This window comes from Corvus hawaiiensis, chromosome 2 (genome assembly GCF_020740725.1).
Source record: "Corvus hawaiiensis isolate bCorHaw1 chromosome 2, bCorHaw1.pri.cur, whole genome shotgun sequence".
Lineage (NCBI taxonomy): Eukaryota > Metazoa > Chordata > Aves > Passeriformes > Corvidae > Corvus > Corvus hawaiiensis.
Window position 1 is genome coordinate 5,585,521 of NC_063214.1, and position 23,571 is coordinate 5,609,091.

At 46.2% G+C, this 23,571-nt stretch overlaps 2 protein-coding genes across 4 annotated transcripts; both read right to left on the reverse strand.

Annotated features, from left to right (window-relative positions):
* Positions 1–1,467: 1,467 nt before the first annotated feature.
* Positions 1,468–8,718, reverse strand: TIMMDC1 (translocase of inner mitochondrial membrane domain containing 1). 2 transcript variants are annotated; one of them, XM_048294211.1, is made up of 7 exons: positions 8,596–8,718; positions 8,300–8,465; positions 6,896–6,984; positions 4,727–4,794; positions 3,777–3,855; positions 2,660–2,770; positions 1,468–2,270 (listed from the first exon to the last, which is right to left on the reverse strand). In XM_048294211.1, the coding sequence occupies exons 1-7, from the start codon at positions 8,688–8,690 to the stop codon at positions 2,171–2,173; spliced, it is 708 nt and encodes a 235-aa protein (XP_048150168.1). In that variant the 5' UTR covers positions 8,691–8,718; the 3' UTR covers positions 1,468–2,170. The 2 variants fall into 2 exon arrangements, with proteins under 2 accessions (XP_048150168.1, XP_048150167.1); XM_048294210.1 differs by lacking the exon at positions 8,596–8,718 and having other exon boundaries at positions 8,300–8,570.
* Positions 8,719–9,375: 657 nt separating this feature from the next.
* POGLUT1 (protein O-glucosyltransferase 1) lies at positions 9,376–23,560 on the reverse strand. Of its 2 annotated transcripts, XR_007201581.1 has the most exons (12): positions 23,455–23,560; positions 23,167–23,257; positions 21,221–21,364; positions 20,669–20,804; positions 17,906–18,027; positions 16,299–16,358; positions 15,217–15,316; positions 14,363–14,421; positions 12,376–12,543; positions 11,805–11,861; positions 10,218–11,181; positions 9,376–10,063 (listed from the first exon to the last, which is right to left on the reverse strand). XR_007201581.1 is itself a non-coding variant. In XM_048294580.1 (11 exons), exons 1-11 carry the CDS (start codon positions 23,531–23,533, stop codon positions 11,025–11,027), a joined length of 1,173 nt encoding a protein of 390 aa, XP_048150537.1. In that variant the 5' UTR covers positions 23,534–23,560; the 3' UTR covers positions 9,376–11,024. The 2 variants fall into 2 exon arrangements, 1 of the variants encoding a protein (XP_048150537.1); XM_048294580.1 differs by having other exon boundaries at positions 9,376–11,181.
* Positions 23,561–23,571: the final 11 nt, after the last annotated feature.

Genomic DNA, 23,571 nt, shown 5'->3' on the forward strand with positions numbered 1-23,571 from the left:
TTGCCAGGGGTTAGCTGAGCAGTGTAGCTACAGATCATCCTCCTCCCTCCAAACAGGAGGCTCTCTGCAAAAGCAAAACCCAGTGTAAGGTGTTCTCACTGTACCCCTGCTACTTGGGTTACCTACTCTGAAAGTGGAAGGTTGACAACTGCAGTGCTGCACTTTTGCTGGGGGGTTGGAGGGAGTGGGGATGTGAAGAATCCCTTACAGGTGTATGTAAAAGATAAACTCTGAACCAATTCTTCCCTCCCCATTTGGGAGTCTAAGAAATAAGGAAGTGCAGGGAACCAAATTCAGCAGGGAACTGAGAAACAAATGGCTGCTAATCTTGAGTGTAGCTGGAAGTCTCTGCTTCCCCTGGCTAACAAGCAGCGCAAGAACATGTAGCAGCCCTCCCTTACACAGAGAGAAAATCCACACAACTGCTGCACCTTGGCTCTGCCTTCCCTCCCACGGAATAACATCCCTGCAACAATGGCCAGGCATGGGAAAATTAGTATTCTTTAGGCATCACATCAAATACCACCAAATAGGAATAGAGACAGAGCAATGACACAGCTAAATGTCATCAGAGCTGCTGTACAGATAAGAGTGTGGGATATTGGGTGGGGATGTAATAGCAAAGAGAAAGAAGATAAAAAAGAAGAAGATAAGGCATCGCTGTGTAAGCACAATGGCAAAAATGTGACTTAGAAAGGCCTATTTTCTTTTTTTGGGGGGGAAAAGGACACCATTACTGTCACCAACACATGCAGAGCTTAAAACAGGAAAAGGGAAAGATATATCCATACCTCTGCTTATTCAGAGCCCTCACTTACACATAGAAAAGGAAAATCAGAGCTGGTTGATGACAACCCTGAAACACACGTATTTCTTCAATGGAAAAATGAGCTACACTGGGGTGTTTAAATAATTCAATGCTCGTTTCAAGAGTCAGAAAACACAACACCTTCTTGGAAGCAAACTGTGCCAAAAATCTGCTTTGGGTGGGTGGAATACGCTCCGTGGGATCGACTGTTCATATTTCAATCAACACTAATTATCTGGAAAAGAATTCAACCAGAACAGATTCTTTTCTTACGAGAAGAACACCCGAAAATCCTGCCTGGATGTAATTCCTTTTAGTAGGAGAAAAATTTCCAACAAAGAAAGGGAACAGGAATTCTGACCTCCTGCTTTGGGGGAACAGTGATGGGCCACGTCACCCTTCTGAGTACAGACCATTTTACAGTAACTCCAGCACTACCCAGAGGTAACAGCTCTGACTTAAAAGCTCATCTCTGGAACAAAATAATAGAGCTGGCACTTTCCTGGCTCTAGCTTTGTTACTGCCTGGGTAGAGGAATGTCTGGTGGGATCTTAGAGCTCTTCTCATGGAATATCACTCAAGGATGCTTCTCTAGTACCAACACTGTACTAGCACAAGATACCAGCTGTACTGACATAAAGAGCTTATGGACACAGTCACCACTGCTAGATGGCTTTATTGGGCGTCTTAAACCACACTTCCCCCAGAGGTTATCCCCTAATTTCCAACTTTCAAATGAAATTAGAGGCTTTTTTATTGTTAAAACTGTCCACAGTGCCAAGTCTTCCACCATCACCACCAGAAGCAAGTCAGACCTCTGTTGAGGGACCCAAACCATGCCTTTTTCAGGGTATGTCTATATAATTCCCAGCTCCTCCACCCCTCCTCCACACTGACTGCAAAATACCCCAAGGAACCAAGTAAGAAGCCACTGTCAGCAAGTTCTTCAGGCACTGTCTGAAGAGCTGCTTTCACCAGGGCATAATTAACTTTTGGAATCAGGGCACCTTTAGCACACAATTCATAGGCTCCTTTACCTTGAGGATTTCTACATCGCTGGTGGTTTGGACATTTTCAGCAGTGAAATGAGTTCTAGATGAGGCTCTGGAGCCCTCACTCCCTGCCAAACCTAGATGACACTTCCTGTAAAGTCTGTATTTCCACCTTCTCAGGTGGAACAGGTTTGGCCATTCCAAGCTCTTTGTGCAGTGATATCCATCCCTGAACAATGTTTTCAGCAAAACACTTTTTCACAGGATACAACTGTGTTCACAGACGACTTCCATGATCCCTTCAGGGAAGGCTTTTACAAGCAGGATCAAAATGCTTTGTAGCTTCTTACAACAGAGATCTGGGAAAGACTCAGTAGCTCTTCAGTTCTCTTGCTCTCTCCATCTCTGGTCTTCCCTGGGCATTGTTTTCTGTTTGGCCTAAGACTTCAGTCACACTGAGCCTGGATTGCCTACAGAGAGAAGAGAGAGTGCAAAGCAATTTTATGCCTGTATCCTCCTGACAGAGACATGACTGCAGAATCCTGGCTCTTGAAAATTTCTTCTAGAACTAGTAGGTTTCAGTAATTCACATGACCAGTGTTATGGCCTTTCTTCCCCCAAGCCTCCAGCTATCCTCCTTCTTTCCTCTCTTTAATGCGGATGGAAAGAAGGCAGCAACAAAGGGAAGACTGGGAAGACTAAATGGGCAGTTCTCAAACTGGTATGTGAACAACACCAACAACCAAGAGAAGAACGGAGGTTTGGAAAGCCTACGGTGCCGTGGTTTCTTTAAATGTTTGAACACACAGACCCAGACACCCTCTAGTCCACTACTGGAAGGGGCAGAGCTGTTCCTCACCACTCTGCCAGCCTCTGTTCGTACAGCTCCCTGCGCTCACGACTCCTCTTCTCCTGCAAGGTCTCGCCAGCCAAGCCATACATTGCCATTAGGAGGCCTCCTGCAGGGATCCTGGGGGAGGAAGCAGAGAAGTCGTCAGTCACCAAGGGGACACACAACAGCAATAACTTACTGGCATCAGCAAAAGGAGCGTGCAGGGGCCAGATGTCACATTAGGGGAGCATCACGTTCCTCAACACCCACATCACACCACAGACTAAGGTATTCCTGTTCTACTGTCACAGCCTCTCTTCAGCTGTGACTCACTGGAGCCCCTGTGATAACATTTTGAATTTACTCATTGACAGGCACACAAAGGACTAAGGGGTGGAAGGATTTATGGTGCCCAGTGAAGACCCCATAGAACACCTAACCCATAATTCAGACAGTGACATCCCTGCTTAGCTCCCATCCAGCTCCTGAAGTACTTGTGTTTTCACTGGTAAAGCTCCCTAGGCTGCTTCCAAACATGCCCACAGTTGACACCATCCTGATGGTGCCAAGCAACACAAATAAAGCTATTCTCTTGTTCAGGTAGGATCCCTATATTCACTTGGGAGGATATTTACAGGTCAGCACTTTGAGAAGAAATCCCAGCCCTGCTTGAAAAGTCAGATTTCTCCTAAGCTAGAGGTTATCGTCCTGAAGGACAGGACCTTTGAGAGAGAACTATGGGTTCCTCCATACCCCTGGGAGGTTTAGGAGATTCATGACTGCAAGACACACACAAAGACATGTGTCACCTTACAGCCCAGCCATGCAGCTACTCCCTCAGTGTTTCCTAATGGCTGCTGCTCCACATTTCAGCTTTGGTGGAGCCTATGTTGTCTCCTCTAGTATGCAAACAGCAGCAAATAAGATGCCCTACTGAGAACACTGAGGTTTCACTACTGAGAGAGCAGCAAAACACATCAAGAAACAAAGAAGATAAATAAAGCAGTTTAAAAGTTGGAAGAAAAGTGATCATTATGAAATCCCAAGAGAGATACAGAAAATCTGTCAAGACAAGAGAGGAAGGGGAGCTCCTGTAGCCCCACCTATGATTCCAGGCTTGGTGTGTGCAGCAGTCACAACTCACCCAAACGCCGTTCCGAACACGATGCCACCTGCCAGGCCCTGCAGGCCCAAGTGCATTCTGAAAAGGGATCCAGTGAAGGCTAAAAAAAGAACAAACCCACTGAAACCAGAAACAGGCCCCCACAGCCACCTCACACTGACATACGGAGTTGCTTTGCTGCATTTATCTTCTCCATGAGCTGGTATCTGCTTTTAAGAGAGCAGAAACCAAGTGCCATGGCCAGTGGGATGGAACCTCACCACACAGTCACTATAGTCTCTGCACTGAAACATTGCACAAAGTTCCTTCTGCTTCAGAAAAACTGCTGAAGTTTTTCTCATAGCTAACAAGTATCTATGAAAGTAAAACCAAGCTCTCTCTGGGCTGCAGCATGATCTCCCCCCCCCTTTTTTCTGTTCAACAACAGCTAATAATAGTAGCTGCCATGTAAGGCAGAAAGGATCAGTAAAAACTGTATCCAACTGTAAGGGCAATAAAGCCTGTAAAACTGAACAAACAGATCACTTACTCAGGGCCCTGTTGCCAAAAGTGGGCATGCAAAACTTAGCATGAAAAGGGCAGCCTATAAACAGTGTGCTGAATTGTTACCAAGAGTGGAAATAAAAAATGCTTTCCTTGTTAAATAGGTGCTTAGGAGAGCAGGTTATGCACCAAGTGTTGCCTTTACCCCACACAAGCATTTATTTTTACACCCAAAATACTCCAGCAAGTATCTTGAAGATGAACTGATAACCACAAAACTCCCCAATGGTTTCAGCAGAGCATCAGTATCTCTGTTACAAATAAAGGCACGCAGCAGGCAAACAACAGAGCAAAGCCAATGGAACAAGAAGCAAAACCCAAGAGCACAGAAGCTGCTCCAGCCCAAGGGATGTGGATACCTGCTTATGCTTTTCTGCTACAACCCTTGCTTACAAAGAGAAAAGCACACAAGGTTACAGCACTCTTACCTCCTGCTGCAGCAAAATTACTGATGGTGGTTTTATCGCGGTACACTGACAGGCCCGTGCTCACCACGCTGCAAAGGTAAGGCAGAGAAGTCAGCAGTTGCACATGGAGAAAGAGAGGTAGCAAAACAGAGCCTGAAATAAAGCTGGATTTCATTAAGCCAGCCCTCAGGTTGCCTCTAACTGCCTGGCTGCCCATCTGTTCAGAGCACACACGTGCCAGCCATAACTTCTGTGACTTTACTGCAGGCAGCTACACAGACAAAGGCCAGGGAATATCAGAGTTCCTGAACTGGATCTGGGATATTCTTTCTATTTCTTTTTTTTAATCCAAGGGGTTTTTTGCCATCATTTAAAATCATAGAATCAGAATGGTTTAGGTTGAAAGTGATGTTAATGATCACCCAGTTCCAAGCTCCCACTGTGGGCAGGGGCACCTTCCACTGGACCAGGTTGCTCAGAGCTCCATTCAGCCTGGCCTTGAACACATCCAGGGATAGGGCATCCACAACTTCTCTGAACTACCTGTTCTAGTGCCTAGGAACATGTAACACAGTCAAGGATAAAAGAATTTGAGCAATGAAAAGGTCCTGTCAGTCAGTCAGTCCTGATATAGGACCTTTATCCCAGAAGCTGATCCATATGTCAGTAAAATCTTACACGGTCCCCACCACAACACCTAAGTCACACTCATGACCTACAGAGTCACCTACTCTTGTGGCATCAGATTTCCCTCTGGGTAGGTAAACCAGCTCCTCCAAAAGCATCAGCTAAGCCCCAGAACACTCTCTGTTCTCAGTTCAGCAGCCACATCCTGCCCAGCACTTCAGGGAGCCTCCTGTATGACATCAACAAGCCAACAGCAATCATCCTCTCCTTCCTAACACAGATAAACCAAAACAATTTGGGGTCTAAGTGTGAAACTTAAAGTTTTCACAACTGCAGGATGAAACTTTCAACTTGGGCTTTACAGAAACAATGCTGAGCAGCAAGTATCTTCATTCAGAACCTTTTCCAAAGGGCTGGTGAAAAAGGGGCTGATCTGACTGCAGGGGAGACACCTGGTGGAAGATGACGAGGTTACATGTCAAATCCAAAGAAATCTAGGAAAACCCAAAGAAATCAAAAGCTCCAGGAGAGAAAGCAAACAGCACGCTAACTAAGCCTAAAAACATACCAAACTAAAAACATACCATACCTAAAAAAATACCAAACTAAAAGGTGCCAAAGAAATTGAGAGAGAGCAAGGAAGAAACTCAGAAAGAAACAAAAAAATTAGGGAGACAGAAATACAAAATAATGCCAGTCAATACTGTGGGATCTTAAAAGCAGAAGGAGAATTTAAACAGAACATACCTGCAGAGAGAGTCAATGCAGGTTTAGGACAACACAAAAATTTACTAGTTTGAACAACAGGGAAGGAGATATTTCTAGTTTAAAAGGGCTTAGCTCAGAAGACCACGCTTAGTTTGATGTTCTATTGCCCTGAAACACCCAAGGAAGAAAATCAGGGAAGCAGAACACTATCTCTGCATTGGTTCTGTGTGTGTAGGAAAAATCTGAAGGCCTACAGAGGTCCATAGAACTGGTAGGTCTGATATGCAGCAACTGCTCAAGAACAAGACAATCCCTTGCAAGTGTCTGAGGACAAGAACAAAGAATTGTGAGCAACACCAGTGTATATAACCTAGGAGTAGTGACAATTGTGAATAGCACCAGCATATACAAACTAGCAGTAATGAGACATAGAAGAAAGGACAAGTATCAGTGTGGGTTAGAAAGCACTTCCAGGAACTGCCAACACTGTAACACTCCCTCAGAGAAAAATGCACAAAAAGAGATGAAGCAAAAGCAGAAAGAAGCTGTCAAGAAAGGGAAGAACAGTATTCAAGTCAGTGACAGAAGGGATTAGATGTACGAACAGGGCTTTTCCATGTTTAGGGCTTGTGTTGGTTCATTAGCAGATGTGAATTCTGGGGCAATTCTAAAAAGTTAAACCCTCTTCATGCTCATGCCTGATCAACCAGACCCACGTTAAGGCAACACCGGGAGCCTCAATCAATCACCAGAGCTGTGGGCACTGCTGGCACGGAAAGCTCTCGGCCACTGGTGCTGAAGGACAAGCACAAGCACAAGGCAGCTCTGCTCCCACTGCCATGGGGAAACACTCACTTGAATATCGTGGTGAAAGCCGTGACCCTCCAGCTCCAGCGCCAGCCGTAGCGGATGAAACTCCGGAGACCAGCACGGTGTGCAGATTGCTGAGGGGACAGAGAGGAGGTGTCACAGGTCACAGCCCCTCCTCCTGCCAGCACCACCGGCCCACTGCCAGCCAGGCCACGGGACTGATGTCCCTTGGGACTGATACCCCAGCTCTGAGGGATCAACTCAGACACCTTCAGAGGAAAAGCTGCTCCCAGCCACCAATAGGAAAACTAAGAATCAGTTCCAGTTTGGAATGTCAACTGGTCTTTCTAATCCTGCTGCTGAAAGACATCTGGGTGGACTGGGAGGGCTCTTCGAGGACAGTACAGGAAAGCAACAGAGGAGAAGGGGGAAAAACTAGAAATTACTTCATTATTATTAGTTTGTAAATATTAATAAATAATAACCATCAATAAATAATAATAAGTAAATAATAACCATCTACATTAAATGTTAAGATACCATCAAGCTCTGCAGTTTAACACTGGCACTTAAAAGTTTGAAAAGAAGAGGGTCTTTAAAATACGTGATAAACAGAAGCTTCACAAAAATTAAAAATGTTGCAGTTAATACTATGAAAGTAAATAATTTTTCTCTTCCAATGCTTGTGCTGTAGGTGCTTAGCCTGGGTTCAGATATACCAGAGAGTCACCAGAATGAAGCCAGGCAGTGGTAATTTGCAGATCACTACATCAGGGGCCAAATCTAATTGTAAGTGATGCAAAATTTACATCGGGCAGATTTTTGAAGGGGTTTTCTTCCTCATAATCCAGGTAACCAACCCTTTAATTGAATAGCAAACACCTAGAAGTTCAAATACATCTATAAAGTGTCACAAATGTTCTTTGTTGCGCTGTTGTTCTAAAAGAATTTTAAATGGTCTTAAAATGAGTCACATTAATAAGACAGAGTACAATCCCAGTTTGATACTATGAAGTCTCCTGTCAGCACACTAAAATTTAAAAGCAGAAAGCCTTTTCGAGACATATTAATCAGCCCTTTAACAGAAAGGTAAACTTTGTTACCAACTTTCTCTGTAACGAAGGACACTTTTTTCAAGCTAACCGCGTGCAATTTGGGTAACGGGGAACAGCTCACTGCCCCAGCAGCAGCTCACCGGGCAGGCTGCACGCATTTACACACTCCCAGCAAACTTTTTGCCACAAAGTACCAGAATCAGGCAAACACACGCGTCCTACAAACACGAGGCCACCCGGCCTCCTGCGGACGCCGGTGTCACCCCAAACCGCGGCTCCAAGGGCAACTTCCACAGCCGGCGCTTTCCCAAGGCCGAGGCCTCCCGGGGACGCTGCGGGCCCCGCGGGCGGGCGCTGCCCAGCGCTCCCCCCGTGCATCCCCCGGGGCCCGTACCACGGCATCGGCGTGGTTCTGGAAGAGCTCGCCGTGGCTGCTCTCGATGAAGGCCTTGCGGGCCCTGACGAAGGCGGGCAGCCCCCCGTACACCCAGCCCACCACGCCCGCCGCGAACGCCGACTTGGCGATGTTCACCGTCTCCTCTGGGTAGTGCTGCTGCTCGCTGCAAGGGAAGGGCAGCGATGGGCGCGGGGTCGGCCGGAGGAGGCACCGGCGGGACCGCCGCGACCCAGCCCCCCTGCCCGGCCCATCCCGTCCCATCCCATCCCACCCGGACCCGGTCCGGCGCTCACTCGAGCCGCCAGAGCTCGCTGAGCCGCTCCCAGCCGGTCTGCGGCAGCGGCGCGGGGCGGCCAAACCCGGCCTGAGCGCCGGAGCGCTCCGCCATGGCCGAGCCGGCGGCGGCGCTGGGCGGGCGGCAGCGCCCCCTGCGCCCCGGCGGGGCACGGCACGCAGCGGCTCGGCTCGGAATCGTTCGGAATCGCTCGGCTCGGCTCGGCTCGGCTCGGAATCGCTCGGAATCGCTCGGCTCGTGTGAGACTGAACTCTTACTGATTAATGACTCCAAACATTTCCCCATTTGTGCAGAGCCAGGTTCGCACCGCCCGAGGAAGGAGCTGAGTTTTGGGGGCTGTGATGCCCGGTTTGCACAAGACAGAGGGGTCCAGCCCCCGGGCTTTGAGGCGAGATGGTGCCTCTGATGGTGCTCATTGCCCTCCCTGGGGGAAGGTCTGCTGGGGCATTGCTGGCTCGACTGCGCTGACACAGATGCAGCCGTCGTGTATTAAAAGGCGTCATAAAACATCAAAGACCGCCGAAGCGCCCCCAGACTCATTTGTGAGGCCTTTCACCAAAGGACTGAAAGCTCCCCACCAGGGGAGGTGCCTGGGAGTTCCCATGGGACTTGGTGGCTCCCGGGAGTCTTCCCCCACTCCTGACGGACCATCACGTCGGCCAAGGGCCACCTGAGCTGCGACAATCAAGTCTCATCGCATGATCTATGGGTAGAACAGCAGGGGCTCTGCAGACCTTTTCTTGCTCTTCTGATGAAGCAACAATGCACCCAGCAAAACTTCATTTTTGTTTGTTTTATTCCAAAAAAGCACTTCATTACAAATGGTTTAAAAATATCATACAGAGCTGTTCAGTTTCTTGGGAGTGCTGTCTCTCTGTTGACTCAAAATAGAAAACCAGAAAACCCTTTCCATTCTGGCACAGTTTCCCTGGGAAACCAGGCTCTATAAATGCCCCGTTCTGTTTCCTCTGCCGGGTGGGATAACCCCAGCACTGGTCCCAAAACCAACACACTGTCCCACTAAACACATGTCCAGGCCTCTGTGAGGGCACACGTGCACTTAATGTTATTGTTCCATGCAATTTTCTTCTTCCCTGATGCACACTGACTGCAGACAGGCCTGAGCGCTGTTGCTATCATCCTCTTCCATTATCATGTGCTGCTCCCTCAGCCTTGAGGCTCTCCTGGGAGGCTCCAGTGTCCCTCCTGCCACCCCACATTCTCCTGATCACCTGTCTGGGTGCCAGAGAAGATGCTGCTCCCTCCTGGCCTCTCACCTCAAGGGCCACAGAGCATTTCAGGAATTGCAGTCCTTCTGGGCTGAGAGGCTGTGGTGGGCGTAAACACAGAGAGCACAAGCAGCCTGTGACCACCTCAAAATGGGTAATGTGAGCAGTAGCTACTACTGTGTGACTGAAGACATTCCCTCAACCAGGCTGAAGGAGATGAGAAAAGAAGTGGCACAGCTGTGGGGAAGAAAAATGAGTACTGAAGTGAGCAGATGTATTACCAGTCCCAAAAAAACCTCGAACTAAAAAAACCCAAAATAATCCTGGCAAGATTACAGAAGGGGATCAGAGCAGACTCTGCACTTTTGGAAAAAAGGAGTGCTGAATCTACCTCTGCCAATACTTTCTGTGGGTTCCTAAGGATCCAGGATGTCTGGCCAGGCAGCTGGTGAGAGATAATTAACAGGGGCTCAGTTGTGCAGGGCTGTGCAGGCACCCAGCTCATCTGTTGGAGGATGAACCACCTCTGTCTCAGTTGCCAAGCACACCACTGATGATGGTCACATCACCACCACCTGCTGCTCCCCTGTGAGGTAAGTAGGGTAACTCTGTAAGGATCATTTATCCTTTCAATGGCATGCCAAAGCCTTACCATCTACCTCTAAAACCCAACATAAACATAAACTCTAAGCTATCCAAAAAGGTTACCCCCAAATCCCAGTAACTGCTTCTGTCAGAGAACACCTAATATCCCAAGTGCTATCACCCAGCTGAGAAAACATTTGCCAAACAAAGGGGCATTTATCTGCCAGCTGAGTGCAGCTCACAGTCTGCACACCTTGCCATGACTTTTGGTAAAAAGTCCAGCAAAATGAACAGCAAGGTTTCTTATTGACTGAATGGGATTTAGGATCATTCTGAGACAGGTAGTAACTAAGGCCTAAATGCTAACACCCCTCCTCTAGGTGTGACTGACCACCCCATTAAATAGCCATAATCCAACATGCTACTTAACATTCTTGTGGTGACAGTAAAAAAAAAAGCACCACTGCCTGGAAGCAATGTCCAAGACAGTCTACTGCTGTTCTCTGTAGCTCTAGAGCACAAGATAAGTCTGAGAGAGCAACAAATAAGTTAATACTGATCTTCAGATGTCCACAGGGATCAGTTTGAGCTGAAGAGAAAAACAGAGAAGTCTCTACAGTTCTGTTTTCAGCCGTTCAGAAGCGATCTCACTGTAGCTCTTCCTCCTTTTCACTTTGTAAGTCAAGGTTTGGGAATATTCAGACAGCAGGTGCTCCCAGTAGCAGGAGACGTCCTCCATCTCCAAGTGCTCAGTGATGAACTGACGTCCCCTAGAGACACATAAGGCACAGTCAGGACTGTTTTCCAGTTCCTACAAGAGTCATTAGTTTTGGTTTGGATGTGTATCAACTTTCACTCTTCCTTGTTTCAAATGAGAAACAACACACGCTGCTCTGTACCGTCTATTTTAATTTTACAATTTTCATTCATGCTCACAGCTCTGACAGTTGCAGTGCTTGTGCTGTCCTCGAGATGGTATTTGCTATCTGGGATAATAAATATCAGATTTCACTTATCACATACAGCTAGAGCAGCACTGATGCATGCTGCTTCAGAAGCCAGCCCCTGCCAGCGTGGATAGATAATGTTCACAGTGCAGACACAGCTCCCAGGAGCCAGCTCGCCTCATACTGGGACGAAAGCTCCCAACCTCTGCCAGCTTTCCGTGGGGCTCCTGACACGGGTCACATGTGAACCAAAGAGCTAAGCACAGAATCCTGTTCTCTGCTTCCCCCTGCTTGTTATGAGTGCTCCAGCCCTCCTGCTGTTATTGCAGAAGATCAGTTATACTGCACCCTACTAATACTAGGTTGTCTTTGTTGGGCAACTCCTTCAAAAGCAGTGTAAGAAAATGTTTTGGAAGAAGACTGCCTAATAGCCAGGAAGAACATACCTCTTTGCAATTTCTTGTGCTATGGCATCATTCTCCTTTACAAACTGCAAGAGCTCCCTAAAATGAAGACACAAAAAAAAAAAAGGCTATGAAACAATTGGCTCAGTGGAGAACATCATCCCTTAGCTAAATTGTTGGGGAGGGTGAGGTTAAGAGTCTACAACTGAGTGAAGGTGCTGCTTACCTCAGAGCACAGAAGAAACTTCTCTTCTTATTGTTTCACATCAGTTCTGGACAACATGCAGAAATCTGGGCGCTAACACATTTTTGGCCCACTGATAACTCCTTCTTCCCCCTTACCTCTGCTACCCACTTGCAAATTTCAGTGTCTAGTGCCTGCTGATTTCTGAGAGTGACAGACCTACACACTCCAGTGAAACTGTACTCCCCAAGTAATATGAGCAAAGGATTCTTTGGGGGCAGTGATGAAGAGGGAAGACCATGACCTCCAAGAGTCTTTGCTTGATGCCTCAGAGAGGAGGCACTTCATGGCCTAACACAAACCATCCCACCTTCCCAAAGGCTTTCCCATGGTATGGAATGCTCCATGGAGGGGCCTCAGGCCTCACACCTGACATCAGAGAGGTCTGACCGCACCGGGATGTAGTGGACCCAAGGCTTCAGCTGGGGGTAGAAGAACTCCAACCACTCTTCTCCGACATGAAAGACGAGTGAGCCGCACAAGAAAAGGTGTTTCAAGCGGAAACTGGCTGCCACTCCCCGGAAATTAAACAGGTACCTTTAAAAGGATCAGCAAAGAGAGGGACCTCATTACACATTTTGTGTGAGGAAATGTGCTGTGCTGGTCTCCAGGCAGCAGTGAACCTTCCCTGACAGGCAGCAGCTGGGGGCCTCCCTCACACTGAGCAGCACACCAGTTGCTAAAACAGAGGAAACGCATTTATTTGAAGCTGCTCACGGGAAAGGTGAGCTGAAGTTATGGAGGTGCTAGGTGAGTTTCTGCTGTCTGTCAAAACTCAGTGAGAAAATCAAGGTGTGAGGCTTTACCTGTGATAAAGGCACCTGCCTGTGACAAACTGAAGGAGGCCTGATGGACAACTGCCAACAAGGCATGGAAGGTCACAACATGGATCCCGTGACCCTACGGGATCACCCAAAGACTCTGTCAACCACAAGGAAATTTTTCCCAATTCTCTCTTGCCTTGCAGTGAAGCTTTTCTGTTCATTGTTGTGCTTTGCCACATCTATCTCAGGTTATTTTTTCCTCTAGGATTCTGCTTTAATCTGAATGTAATTGTTCCATTTTAACTTGGGAATGCAACCCTAGGAGGTTAAATGGGCCGGCACACAACAGATGAACTCTGCAGATAACAAAGAATCCACAATTTTGTTTTCAGTATTTTCTGCCAAGTTAGTAAAGTGGGCTTGACTGTGGCAAGGGGGTATTTTTCTTAGCAAACTGTATCTCAGAGAGATGTTTGTTTGCTTACTTGTTTTCTTTTTCAAACCCACATTTCTCCTATTATATGGAAAGTTGTTTTTCCTACAGGTAAACCTCCCCAGTACATATAACTGATCTTTGAAGTCAAACATTTTGGGCTGGGGGAAGAGAGTTCTTCCTTTAATGAAGCTATTTTGGGTGAGATGAAGCTTATATATTGTATATATTTTGGGCAAGACGGGAATTACAGCTAAACTTAGCTCAGCAGTAAATGACAAGGAGTAAATCTGAAATTACTTTGCATCCATTGTATTACCTAGGAGCTCAAGGCAGGGACAAGGAGCTCATTGTATGAGGAACTCAACAAATACATGTAGAGATGTAACAAGAACATGGTCTGGAAGCAAGGAAATGCCTCTGTCCAATTCCAGACACAGCTCCCACCATCCACGACCCCAGCCAAGCCAGCCTGCTATAACACCTACGCTGAAGGGAGCAGACAAAAGTTCATGTTGACCCTACCACCCTGGGCTACAACAAAAGTGTGGGAGGGGATGTCAGCCTACACCATATGATGGGCTGGGGAGCATCAGAGTTGGGCAGTGCATGAGTAACAGAAGGGAGAAATCTGGGCTACAGTCTAGTGAAATACAAAATGAGACAAGTCAATCACATTTGCACAAAAACACAGATTCAGCCAAATGACTGAGCTCTTATATCAGCAGATTCTGGCTGGCAGAATCACAACTAGCAGAAAAAGCAAAACATCTGACACACAAGTGCATACACACTAAGAGTTTATATTGTACACAGAAACCTGTGAGAGTATTACACCAAAAAACCCTCACTAAAGTAGTTAAAGAATAAAAACCTTTGTAAATCAAAACCACATTCCCCCAAACAACATAAAAAGTGTGAATTAGTACTATGTCTGCTGAATCAGATTTCAGGTTCTCTCTTTTACTACATACACCCAGTGGCAGCACTTGTCATGCTAAGCTCCCAAGTTTTCAACTGTCTTATATCTGCCCACAAGCTTTCACATCTACTTGGAGCTGGTTGTTGAATTAGACCTTAAAATAAAATGAGACCCTACACCATGCAAGGAAAGAATAACCCACAGCCCTTGCACAGCTTTACTAATCAAAACTCTTACTTGTATTTGCAGTGATCAACCAGTGGAATTTCCTTTGCAGGAGGCTTTCCTAAGGTGTCCTTAAAACAAAGATAATTAAAAAAAAAAACCAACAACAACATAAGCTTCAAATTGTGATTTAATTTGTTTTCCTTCTTAGTTAGAAACAAAGGTGATGTGTCAAAACCTTCCATTCCCACTTCTGAGAAAACCTTCTCTGGTGGGCTGTTAGAAGGATTATAAAGAATTCCCAGCCCTTCAAACAAGAAAAAAAGCTCAGTAAATTACACACTGCCTGTAAGTGAATGCCAGCACAAACACATTAAATGATAATGTTTTGTTGGCAGCTACAGAGTGGAAAACAGCTTGGGACAATGGACTGTGTGAAGCCAAGTGTAACCAGATTAGCCAAGACTGTCTGGAGAGAGCTGGACTGTAGACTAAGCAAGAAACTAAAAAGTTATCAGCAACAGTTATCAGAAAGTTATCCACAATAGGATCAAGAAATAGAGAAAACAGAAAAAGGTTTAAAGACTGACAACACCACAGAGGCAGCTCAGAGATAGAAGGGGAAGGGTTGGCCAATTTTGTTGTTGTGGGAGAGGAGAAGATTGGCAGAGGTTCATTTTCTTATGTGTTCTGCTTTCCTTGAACAAAAAGCGTAGAAGGAAGAAGAGTGTTTGGCCTGCCAGGCTCTAGAGACTCCCTCCTTTCATCTGTCAGAGAGGTGCGGCCATCAAGGGAACTACAAACCTCCCCCACTCTAAAGGATCACCCACAACTCTCCAACAAGCTATTTCTCACTCATCAAAGCCATCTTGCAATGCCACCCTTTCTGGCCTTCACACTCAGAAGACAGACAAACACCCACACACCTTTTCAGACTTCCAAGCCTGGTTTTTAGTGTACTCAGCGTCAACAAGTTCTGGGTTTTCTCGGGACAGCAGGATGAGGGGATCTCTCTCAGGGCTTGTTCTGAAAAAGAAATGCTATCACTAATTGCCAATCCACATGACTCAACACAGCTAACAGACTACACAACTCAAGGCACTGCTTCTTTCTGAGGCTGGCCTCCCTCTGTGTCCCCAAAACATTATGAAGTGTGTCCCACAGTGTATTTCTGTCCAAGGGTATATTAACAGAAGAGTATGAGTTATGGCTACCAAAATTATTTGACTTACTATATATTTAACAGTATTATTTAAACAATTCCCAGGACAAATCCTGCTTCCTTCAGGCTTTATCCTGATGGGTGCCAAATGCTTTAACTCTCTCCTTATTCACAGGGAGTTAAGAGCTGCTCAGCATCTTCAGCAGTGATCCCTCTGACAGGACTTTAAAACAAGGTTATGACATCCCTGAGACACATTCCTCATCACTTCCGGAGCCTACCCGGTAAGCCATCAAATCCTTCTCTATTGGGGAAAGGGAAGAAACAAAGTATGGGGTTTAACATTGTTTCAAACTGTCACTGGAGAGAGGTCAAAAATAACCTTCTCTTACCCCCCACCACTCAGGTAACTTAAGGCCAGAACACTTTTCATTCAGTGTGGAGCATTTGCACAGCCCATAAAGCATTCACATTGTCAGGAAGCATGAACAGCAATATTAAATCTTTAAATTTGTATCAAGCCCCTGCGGTTCCCTTCACAGAACAAAACAAGCGGGTTCCTGAGGTGACAGTTTTAGTCATTAAGAAATAATGTGGCAAATCCATCACAACTTCTGTTTCCAATATTAGGTGATTATAATAAACTAGTTGCAAATGGCAACTCTTATGGAGAATAACTAATGGTGCAATGCTGTACAACATGTCTCACTTTCCTTACTTTTGGAAAACACACTCTGAGTTACACTTAATTAGGGATTAGGTCTTAGAGACATGGAAATTTCTACATACAGAGAGCTGCCACAGCCTATGTTGGTAGAATCTTCTGTTGCAGGAAAATATGCTCACCTGGATCCTCGGAAATATCCTTTAGAGATTTTTTTCTTCCATGGCCATTTTTCTGCAGATCTGAAAATATTTTTTATACATGGCAATAAATGATTTAATATAACCATGAAACGGCACTCTCATCAGCTTTCACAGCATGATGTCTCTTTCCATTCTTCATTTTTGATGGAAATCACTTTCTTCATTATAGCAGAAAAAACCTCTCAGCCAAGTGCAAAGAAACAGGTTTTCCTGTGAATGTTGTGTTTAAGGCAACACGATATAGGCTACTTTCCAGAACACCTTTCACTGAAAACAATGTATGACACACACAACCCCCCACCAAACCTTGAAGGGTATGAAAAGTTTACCTAAGATTTGAATCCACTGTTTGCACTGTGGCTTTAGTTTGCTGTACTTCACTGAATATGGATAGTGAAAAACCACTGGAGAGTTTCTAATCAGTCATTTCCCACTACAAAACAAAACTACCAATCAAGAAACAAAAAACCCACCTAGAGTTTTGCACTTAAAACACAGGAGTTCATTGTTTTTCATAATCACTTTCATTTTAAACCTAATCAAGTCCTTCAAAATAGCTGTTCACCTGGGTTTTTTTCTGTCAGTGCAGTCACCTGCCTCACCACCTCTCAGGGGAACTCTGCCATACTTTTCTACTGCACCTGGTGGAACATGCAGGTCCTGACCCCCAAGCTGCTCTATCTATGCAGGTCAAGCTTTGCATCTCCTTTTAACCCAGTGACACAAGTGAAAACACAAGGATGAGTAACTGCTTTGGACCTCGGTTACACTACAACACATTAAGCTTTAGCTAAGAATAGTCACGTAGATCTTCAGATTTTGAAAAGGGAAAGAGTCAACCTTGCGTTCTGATGTCAAGTCAGTTACATAGAAGTGGTTTTTGCTATTTTGTTTCTATGTTCACTCACTGTTGCACACTTGGTTTGTCACTCTCCATGGGAAGCAGCCCCTTACTCTGCTACTAAGTCAAAAGATCCTGCCAAAAGGAAGACTCCCAGCCAGAAACATCTTCTGTCTTAGCCCAGTAGTGACTCTTGATTCTTAGGAATAATTCCAGGTTTTCTTATTGCACAACGACACTCAAGTAAAAGCAGATCTAAAGAAGGCTTTCCTTTAGCCTTCCAGAAGCTTATACAAACATCCTGGATCATCCCTGCACTGAAAAAACCACAGCTCCTAGAGAAGTAGTTGAAAAGAAAGAAAAATATTTCTGTATGTCAGGGGAGATTTCTGCAGGCAAAAGATAACTGCTACTTTATTGACAAACCTGCTCTCCCCAAACCCGATAGTAATCTGGCCCTGACAGCATGAAGAAGGATGTGCATAGTTTGTCCTCTGCATTCCTTACTAAAGGGTTGCAAACAGAGGAGCTAATTATAACTTCCAGTTACATCATCCAAGGTTTCCATGGAGAATTCCCATACAGCAGTTAAGCTGTAGGTAGTTAATGTGAGGCAGCAGGACAGATCACAGGCCAACAGACCTATGGTCCTAGACATCAACACCGGCCCAGTGCTGCCCAGTGCAAGATGGATCTTTGTCTTCCATGAAACCTCCCCCCACACATAACCATTTCCAAAACATACCTTGTGAGGTCCTCTCTCATGAGGTCCCAGCGCCCTAAACCTGTTGGGTAAATCGGCCAAACAGCTGGTCCTCCTTCCCAAAATGTCCAGGCAGGATACATGATATCATTGTATTCAGATGTCTTGAGAAAAAGGAGAGTAATGCAAGAATGAGAGTAATATCTACTTTGGTGTACTGATTGAGCCCACCAGTAACAAACATGCCTCCTGGGAGCTCTGCTGGCTTTCTCCATTACGCTTCCGTAAGAGGCCACAAGAGCTTTGCAGTCACCATTTGCTGGGGTTACAGAACCACAGAATCACAGAATTAGTAGGGTTGGAAGGGACCTCTGGAGGTCATCCAGTCCAACCCCCCTGCCAAGGCAGGGTCACCTAGAGCAGGTGACGCAGAAACATGTCCAGGTGGGTTTGGAATGTCTCCTGAGAGGGAGACTCCACAGCCTCCCTGGGCAGGGTTCACATGAAGACAGCTTGATACTGAAATGCTTCAATGATTTTTAAAAGGCCTTGTCTTGCTTTGTGATGACACAGGACTTTCATGTTGAAAATAGCAAAAGAAATCCATGATGCAGCTGATTAGTAAAGAGCAAAAGACCTGAGCTCAACTCACCTTTCTATAGGCTTGTGCCTATGTGTAGCTACAAATGTTTTCTTCTGATGAGAAGTCAAGAGGCATTATTACCTCCTCAGAGATAGAGGCACTTAGAGACACTTTGACATTAAGGTTTCCAACACCTCAGTTCACTCCAGCCTTCCTAGAGATCACTTAACAATTCACTGTAATAAATATCCAGGTCATGTAAGAATTCCAGTTCCTCACTCCTGTTTGGTTGCTTAAATCCCCATATACTATCAGAGGGAAGACCAGCACTTAAGGAAGACTAAACCCTTTCATAAAACCAGACTATAGGCAACTTTCTTGCACTAGTAATAAACTTCCTACACAATTATCCATCTATCTGCCACCTGGAGATACTGCAGAGTCCAAGGCCACCAAAGTAGTCAGGAGGTTAGTGCACATGACTTATGAACAGGGGCTGAGGAATGGGTTTGTCCATGCATGGGAAGAAGAGGCTTAGGGGAATGTAAATGCCATCTCCTACTGCCTACTAGGAGAGTTCAGGTGGAGGCACACTCTTTTCTGAAGTGCAGAGCCAGACTGAGTGGCGATAGGCTTTGATTACAAGAAGAGAAATTCCAGTTAGATAGTGGGAAATATGTTTTCATTCTGACAGAGGTCAAATTCTGTCTGTGGACACGCTGTCCTCGAGGATGCTCAGACCTGGGCAGGATGCAGCCCAGAGCTGGTCCTGCTCTGAGCAAGGTGCTGGACTGGGTGACCTTCTGAGGTCCCTTCCAACTTGAGTGAGTGTCTGCTTCTTTATCTGCTCCTTCTCAGTCCTGCTACAAACAGGCACTGGTAACAAACCACATCAGCTCCACCACTGCCCCACGGTCACCTTCTGAGATGCAGAATAGGACAATCATTCAATTCCTTATGCTTTCAGCCTTAGAAAGCCCATGGGACCAGAACCCTGAAGTTTTCCTGACACTGGCTGGTGAAATGTGAGCTGTGCCTGCACCACTGGGTTTCAATTAAGAGAGGGTTGAGGTTACAGTTCAGATACTGGACAACAGTGAGTGTAGAGCTCCGTTTCTTGCGGGGTCTTGCAGGGCACCCAGGAGCAGAATGATGAACACAGATGCAAAGATTAAACTCCTGCAACCTGCTTTGGAAAATCTTGGGTTCTGCTGGCTAGAGTTAAGGTTGTGCAATGGTCAAGGGGAAAGACAGCTTGGCTTTACTACTGCATCGAGCAGCAAACACGGTTATTGGCTGTACTGAAAATCTAGAGAGAATTTTAGGATCTCCAGGGAGCAGGCAATAGTTATGGATCATATTATGGTTCAGATTGCATGAGCTGAAGACCTAGGTTCAGAGTAAGATGCTGCAAGTCAGCAGAAACAGCTGGGTTTGAACTAGAAAGACCAAATAAGGTTTTGCTTCTCTTTGCATCTTACTGTCTGCTGGACTTCAACCAAGGGCAGAATCAGGGTTAGGCTGTGAAAGTGGAGGATTTGGGCAAAGCAAGATTAGCCAAAGCTTGAGGTGTTAGAATAATTTGCTGGAAAGGATGAGACACTATGCTACAGTCAGGTTTAAGAGTCTGAGAGGTAGGAAAACATGCAGGAGGGTTCTTGAGTCTGGGAACAGAGAAACAAAGAGCAATGGTCTCCATGCATGCATGTGCCTCTGTGTGTGTGTGCACATTTGCAGGTGGAAAATGGAATCCAAGGGAAAAGGGTTCATAGAAGATGACAATATTATAGAAAAGAAAGTCAGAAACACTCATCTGTGGTACCACAAAAACAGGACTAAAATATTCACATTAAATGAGATTACTGTATGACAACGGACATGATCAAAAATCCTTAATATTACTGATAAACTACGGCTACAATTTTACCAGAGGTATTGCAGCAAATGACAGCAAGGCTGGCACATATCCCATCCAGCTGTGCATCACTCCACTGCGGCAGAGGTACACTTTTTGACCTGGAAGAGGAGCTAATGACGGGAAAAGCTGCTCTATCTAATCGATCTGCAAGTCTGTCTGCCAGAAAACTGGAAGCGAAAGGAAACAAAGGGCAAAAAGGAGCAAGCAATTTTGATGCACAGAAAACCTTCCTCAAAAATACGTTCCCAAGAGAAAGAGGGACATGCACATCTTGGAAATGCTCAGCTTTTTAAGGTGTGTGTACCTTACTGAAGGAGAAGACTGGGATAATGGGTTTCATCCACTTGGGAACCTGGGGGTAGTCTCGCACATTGATCACCATTTCCATGTCAGGGAGGCGGTGGATGATCCCCAGAATGAAGTGCTCAACCCCACTGCATCTGTGGAGAAATGACACATACCAAAAGAGCTATAAGAAGGCATCGGAACCCTGCAGTCTCTTGCAGGCCTTTCTCTGCACAGAGGCAGAAGAGATGGTGAGCCTAAGCCATACCATGATGCAAACTGGGAGCAGCCTCCAAGTCCCACTGCAGTATGGACACCAATGAAGCAACACAGCCTATTAATCTGGCCTGATCTGAGCTTTCTCTGGGATCCCACAACCAACGGACCCTTTGTACACTGAAGTGCAACAGTGACACTTTCCTACTGATACATTTAAGCCTAATAGTTTACTTTCTAGGCCCCTGCTCTGATTCAGACCTCTGAAATACCATTGGACAATGAATTCCAGCTTGGTAGCGTTGGAAGTACTCTTCTATCCCAGCTAGGGAGAGGAGATCTGCACAGCTCTTACCTTGCAGGGAACATGCAGTCCTGCTCACGGTACAGTTTGTTTTTAATTATTTGGTAGTGTGTCCCCAGCTTCCGGCTCACCACATCTGACATTGTCTCCTTGGAAATGCCACCTCGGAAAGGAGCCAGGTCCTGCTTCCAGACACTGAAACAAAACCATCAGCCATTATTATGTACCACAGGGAGGATACTGTGCATTAAATTATTGCAGTGTGCAGAGCAGGCTTCTAGCTAAACAAGCTCCATGTAGCTTCCAGGAGCTCTGCTGGGAGACTTTAAGTCACTTGGAAGTTCCTCAGAGACTTTTAGGTCCAACCTTCACACTTTTACCTACATGCTGTTTGCCTGAACACAAAGCCCAGCACAGGACAACTCCAGTTACTCTCCCACAAAGTACCTGACATACCCTGGCATGTTTTGGTAAAAGCCTTCAGCTCACTTCAGCCTTTTGCTCTGGCCCTCCACGAATGATGGGGCACACCAGGACTAAACTCCTCATACAATGTCATGCTATGTAGACATTAAAAAAGAAGGTAACAGTCTGGTTGCATGAAATACCATCACACAGCAACACTGGGTGAGTGACAGCTGGCCCAGGAGGACAGGCCTATGCAGTACATGTCCTGTGACTTCTGCACATCACAATGAGCTCCAGGAACACAGTATGGAAACACAAACCCAATAAATTTAAGACCACACAGCACGAGGATGCAATTTATATAAATTTAGTGTAAAGGTCCTCTGATCTAACTGCTTGGGAGCATGTAATAAACACTGTCTGATTGTAACAGTCAAGGAAACATCCTTTGCTTTTAGGTAGACATTGCATCAATGCTTCAGTTTAAGAAAACATTGTCAGGGTGATTCCACTGTGCGGCTGGTCAAACACTGGTACAGGTTGCCCAGATGGGCTGTGGAGTTTCTTTGACATATTAATGTTGAGATATTCAAAACCTGACTGGACGCAGTCCTGGCAACCCTATTTGAGCAGAGGGATTGGACTTGATGATTTCGAGAGGTCCCCTCCAACCTCCAGAATTCTGCTATTTCCTAATCGGGTAGAGAGCAGTAAAACTATGTCAGGAATTGCCATCGTGCGGATGATCTGACCACAACAGCATGAGCAGTCTGGCAGGGATGCAAACGGGATGAGCTTGAGAACAGGATGAGAGTTGCAGTGCCATGGCACATCCACAGCCATCCTAACTTCATGTTACTACTGACTATCATGTCCAGTGTATCATTGGAGGTCGTAACCACTTGGGAAGGTGTTTTGCCCAAAGGCGGGCAGGATCTGGTGGGGTGTATGTTTAAATATTAGGATATGTCTTTAGGCTGTATCTGGACTGGAATTTAGGAAAAAGACTGGAAGGCTCAGCTAAAAGAGACTTTCCCTCATCAATATTTCAAGAGCAATGAAGATCAAAAGCTCCAAACAGAGTGTACAAACAGTTGCTCAATATAACTCATCGGATTTTAGAAGCCAATATAGCACTCAAAACCAAAAATGAGTGAGCACATCCGATAATTTTAAATAGGAGGCTTGAAGTTGGGCATCTGTGTTTCTGCATCCGAAATCCTAATCCTAAAAGCAGAAGAATATGGTAACTCCTAAATTCCTTTTCCTCCTTTAAACAAAAATACTGCTTAAAGGTATCAACCCCCACCCCTCAATCCTACTGAGTGAGAAGGAAGAAGTGGGTTGTTTAGCCAAATGTCACCAGCTATGTGTATGATTTATTGCGTGGTCATATTTGAAATGCCAACACACTGTATGTTCAGTTGCAAAGGGTAACAAGGCGTGTGACCAGCGGTGTCCGATAGCTGCAGATGTGACACTTTTGGGCCCAAATATTCCCTAGCTAATTCCCAGTCCACCAGCGCTGCCGAAAGTATTCCCTCCTATGTCCGGAGACCGGCGCAGTCGAAAGGAAACCAGTCTCTCACCTTTGGTGGCAGCTGCAATTTTCCTTTACACACGGCTCATAGGCTTCCACAGCTTTCTTAATTTGGCCAGTTATCGCTTTCCACTTGGCATCTAAAACACACAGGAAGGAAAAGCCCAAGGATTCGATCCATCCGCCAGCAGGACAAGCGGCGGGGTGGCGAGGCGGGGAACGGGCAGCGGGTCGGGCGTGCCTTCCAGCCCGGGATCCGCCACGGGGTGCTGGCGGAGGCGCCCGCCCGGCCCCCCGGCCCCGTTCCGCGCTCCCGGCGCGCCGTCCCGCCGCTCACCTGCCGCCAGGGCGGGCTCCGGCCGGCACAGGGCGGCCGCCACGGCCCACAGCGCCAGCGCCGCCCGCCCCGCGGCCATGGCCGCCCTTGCCGCCCGGCCCAAGATGGCGGCGGCGC

Bases quoted from the DNA above. Each gene is read 5' to 3' on its own strand.
- TIMMDC1 (XM_048294210.1), bottom strand. From the start codon at position 8,563: ATGGGACGGGATGGGCCGGGCAGGGGGGCTGGGTCGCGGCGGTCCCGC. The intron at 6,985-8,299 runs GTACGGGCCCCG...CTGTCCCCTCAG, and splicing joins AGAACCACGCCGATGCCGTG to CAATCTGCACACCGTGCTGG. The intron at 4,795-6,895 runs GTGAGTGTTTCC...TTACCTTTGCAG, and splicing joins GCTTTCACCACGATATTCAA to CGTGGTGAGCACGGGCCTGT.
- POGLUT1 (XM_048294580.1), bottom strand. From the start codon at position 23,533: ATGGCCGCGGGGCGGGCGGCGCTGGCGCTGTGGGCCGTGGCGGCCGCC. The intron at 15,317-16,298 runs GTGAGCATATTT...TTTCTTTTTCAG, and splicing joins GGATATTTCCGAGGATCCAG to AACAAGCCCTGAGAGAGATC. The intron at 14,422-15,216 runs GTGTGTGGGTGT...CTTTGTTTTAAG, and splicing joins AGGCTTGGAAGTCTGAAAAG to GACACCTTAGGAAAGCCTCC.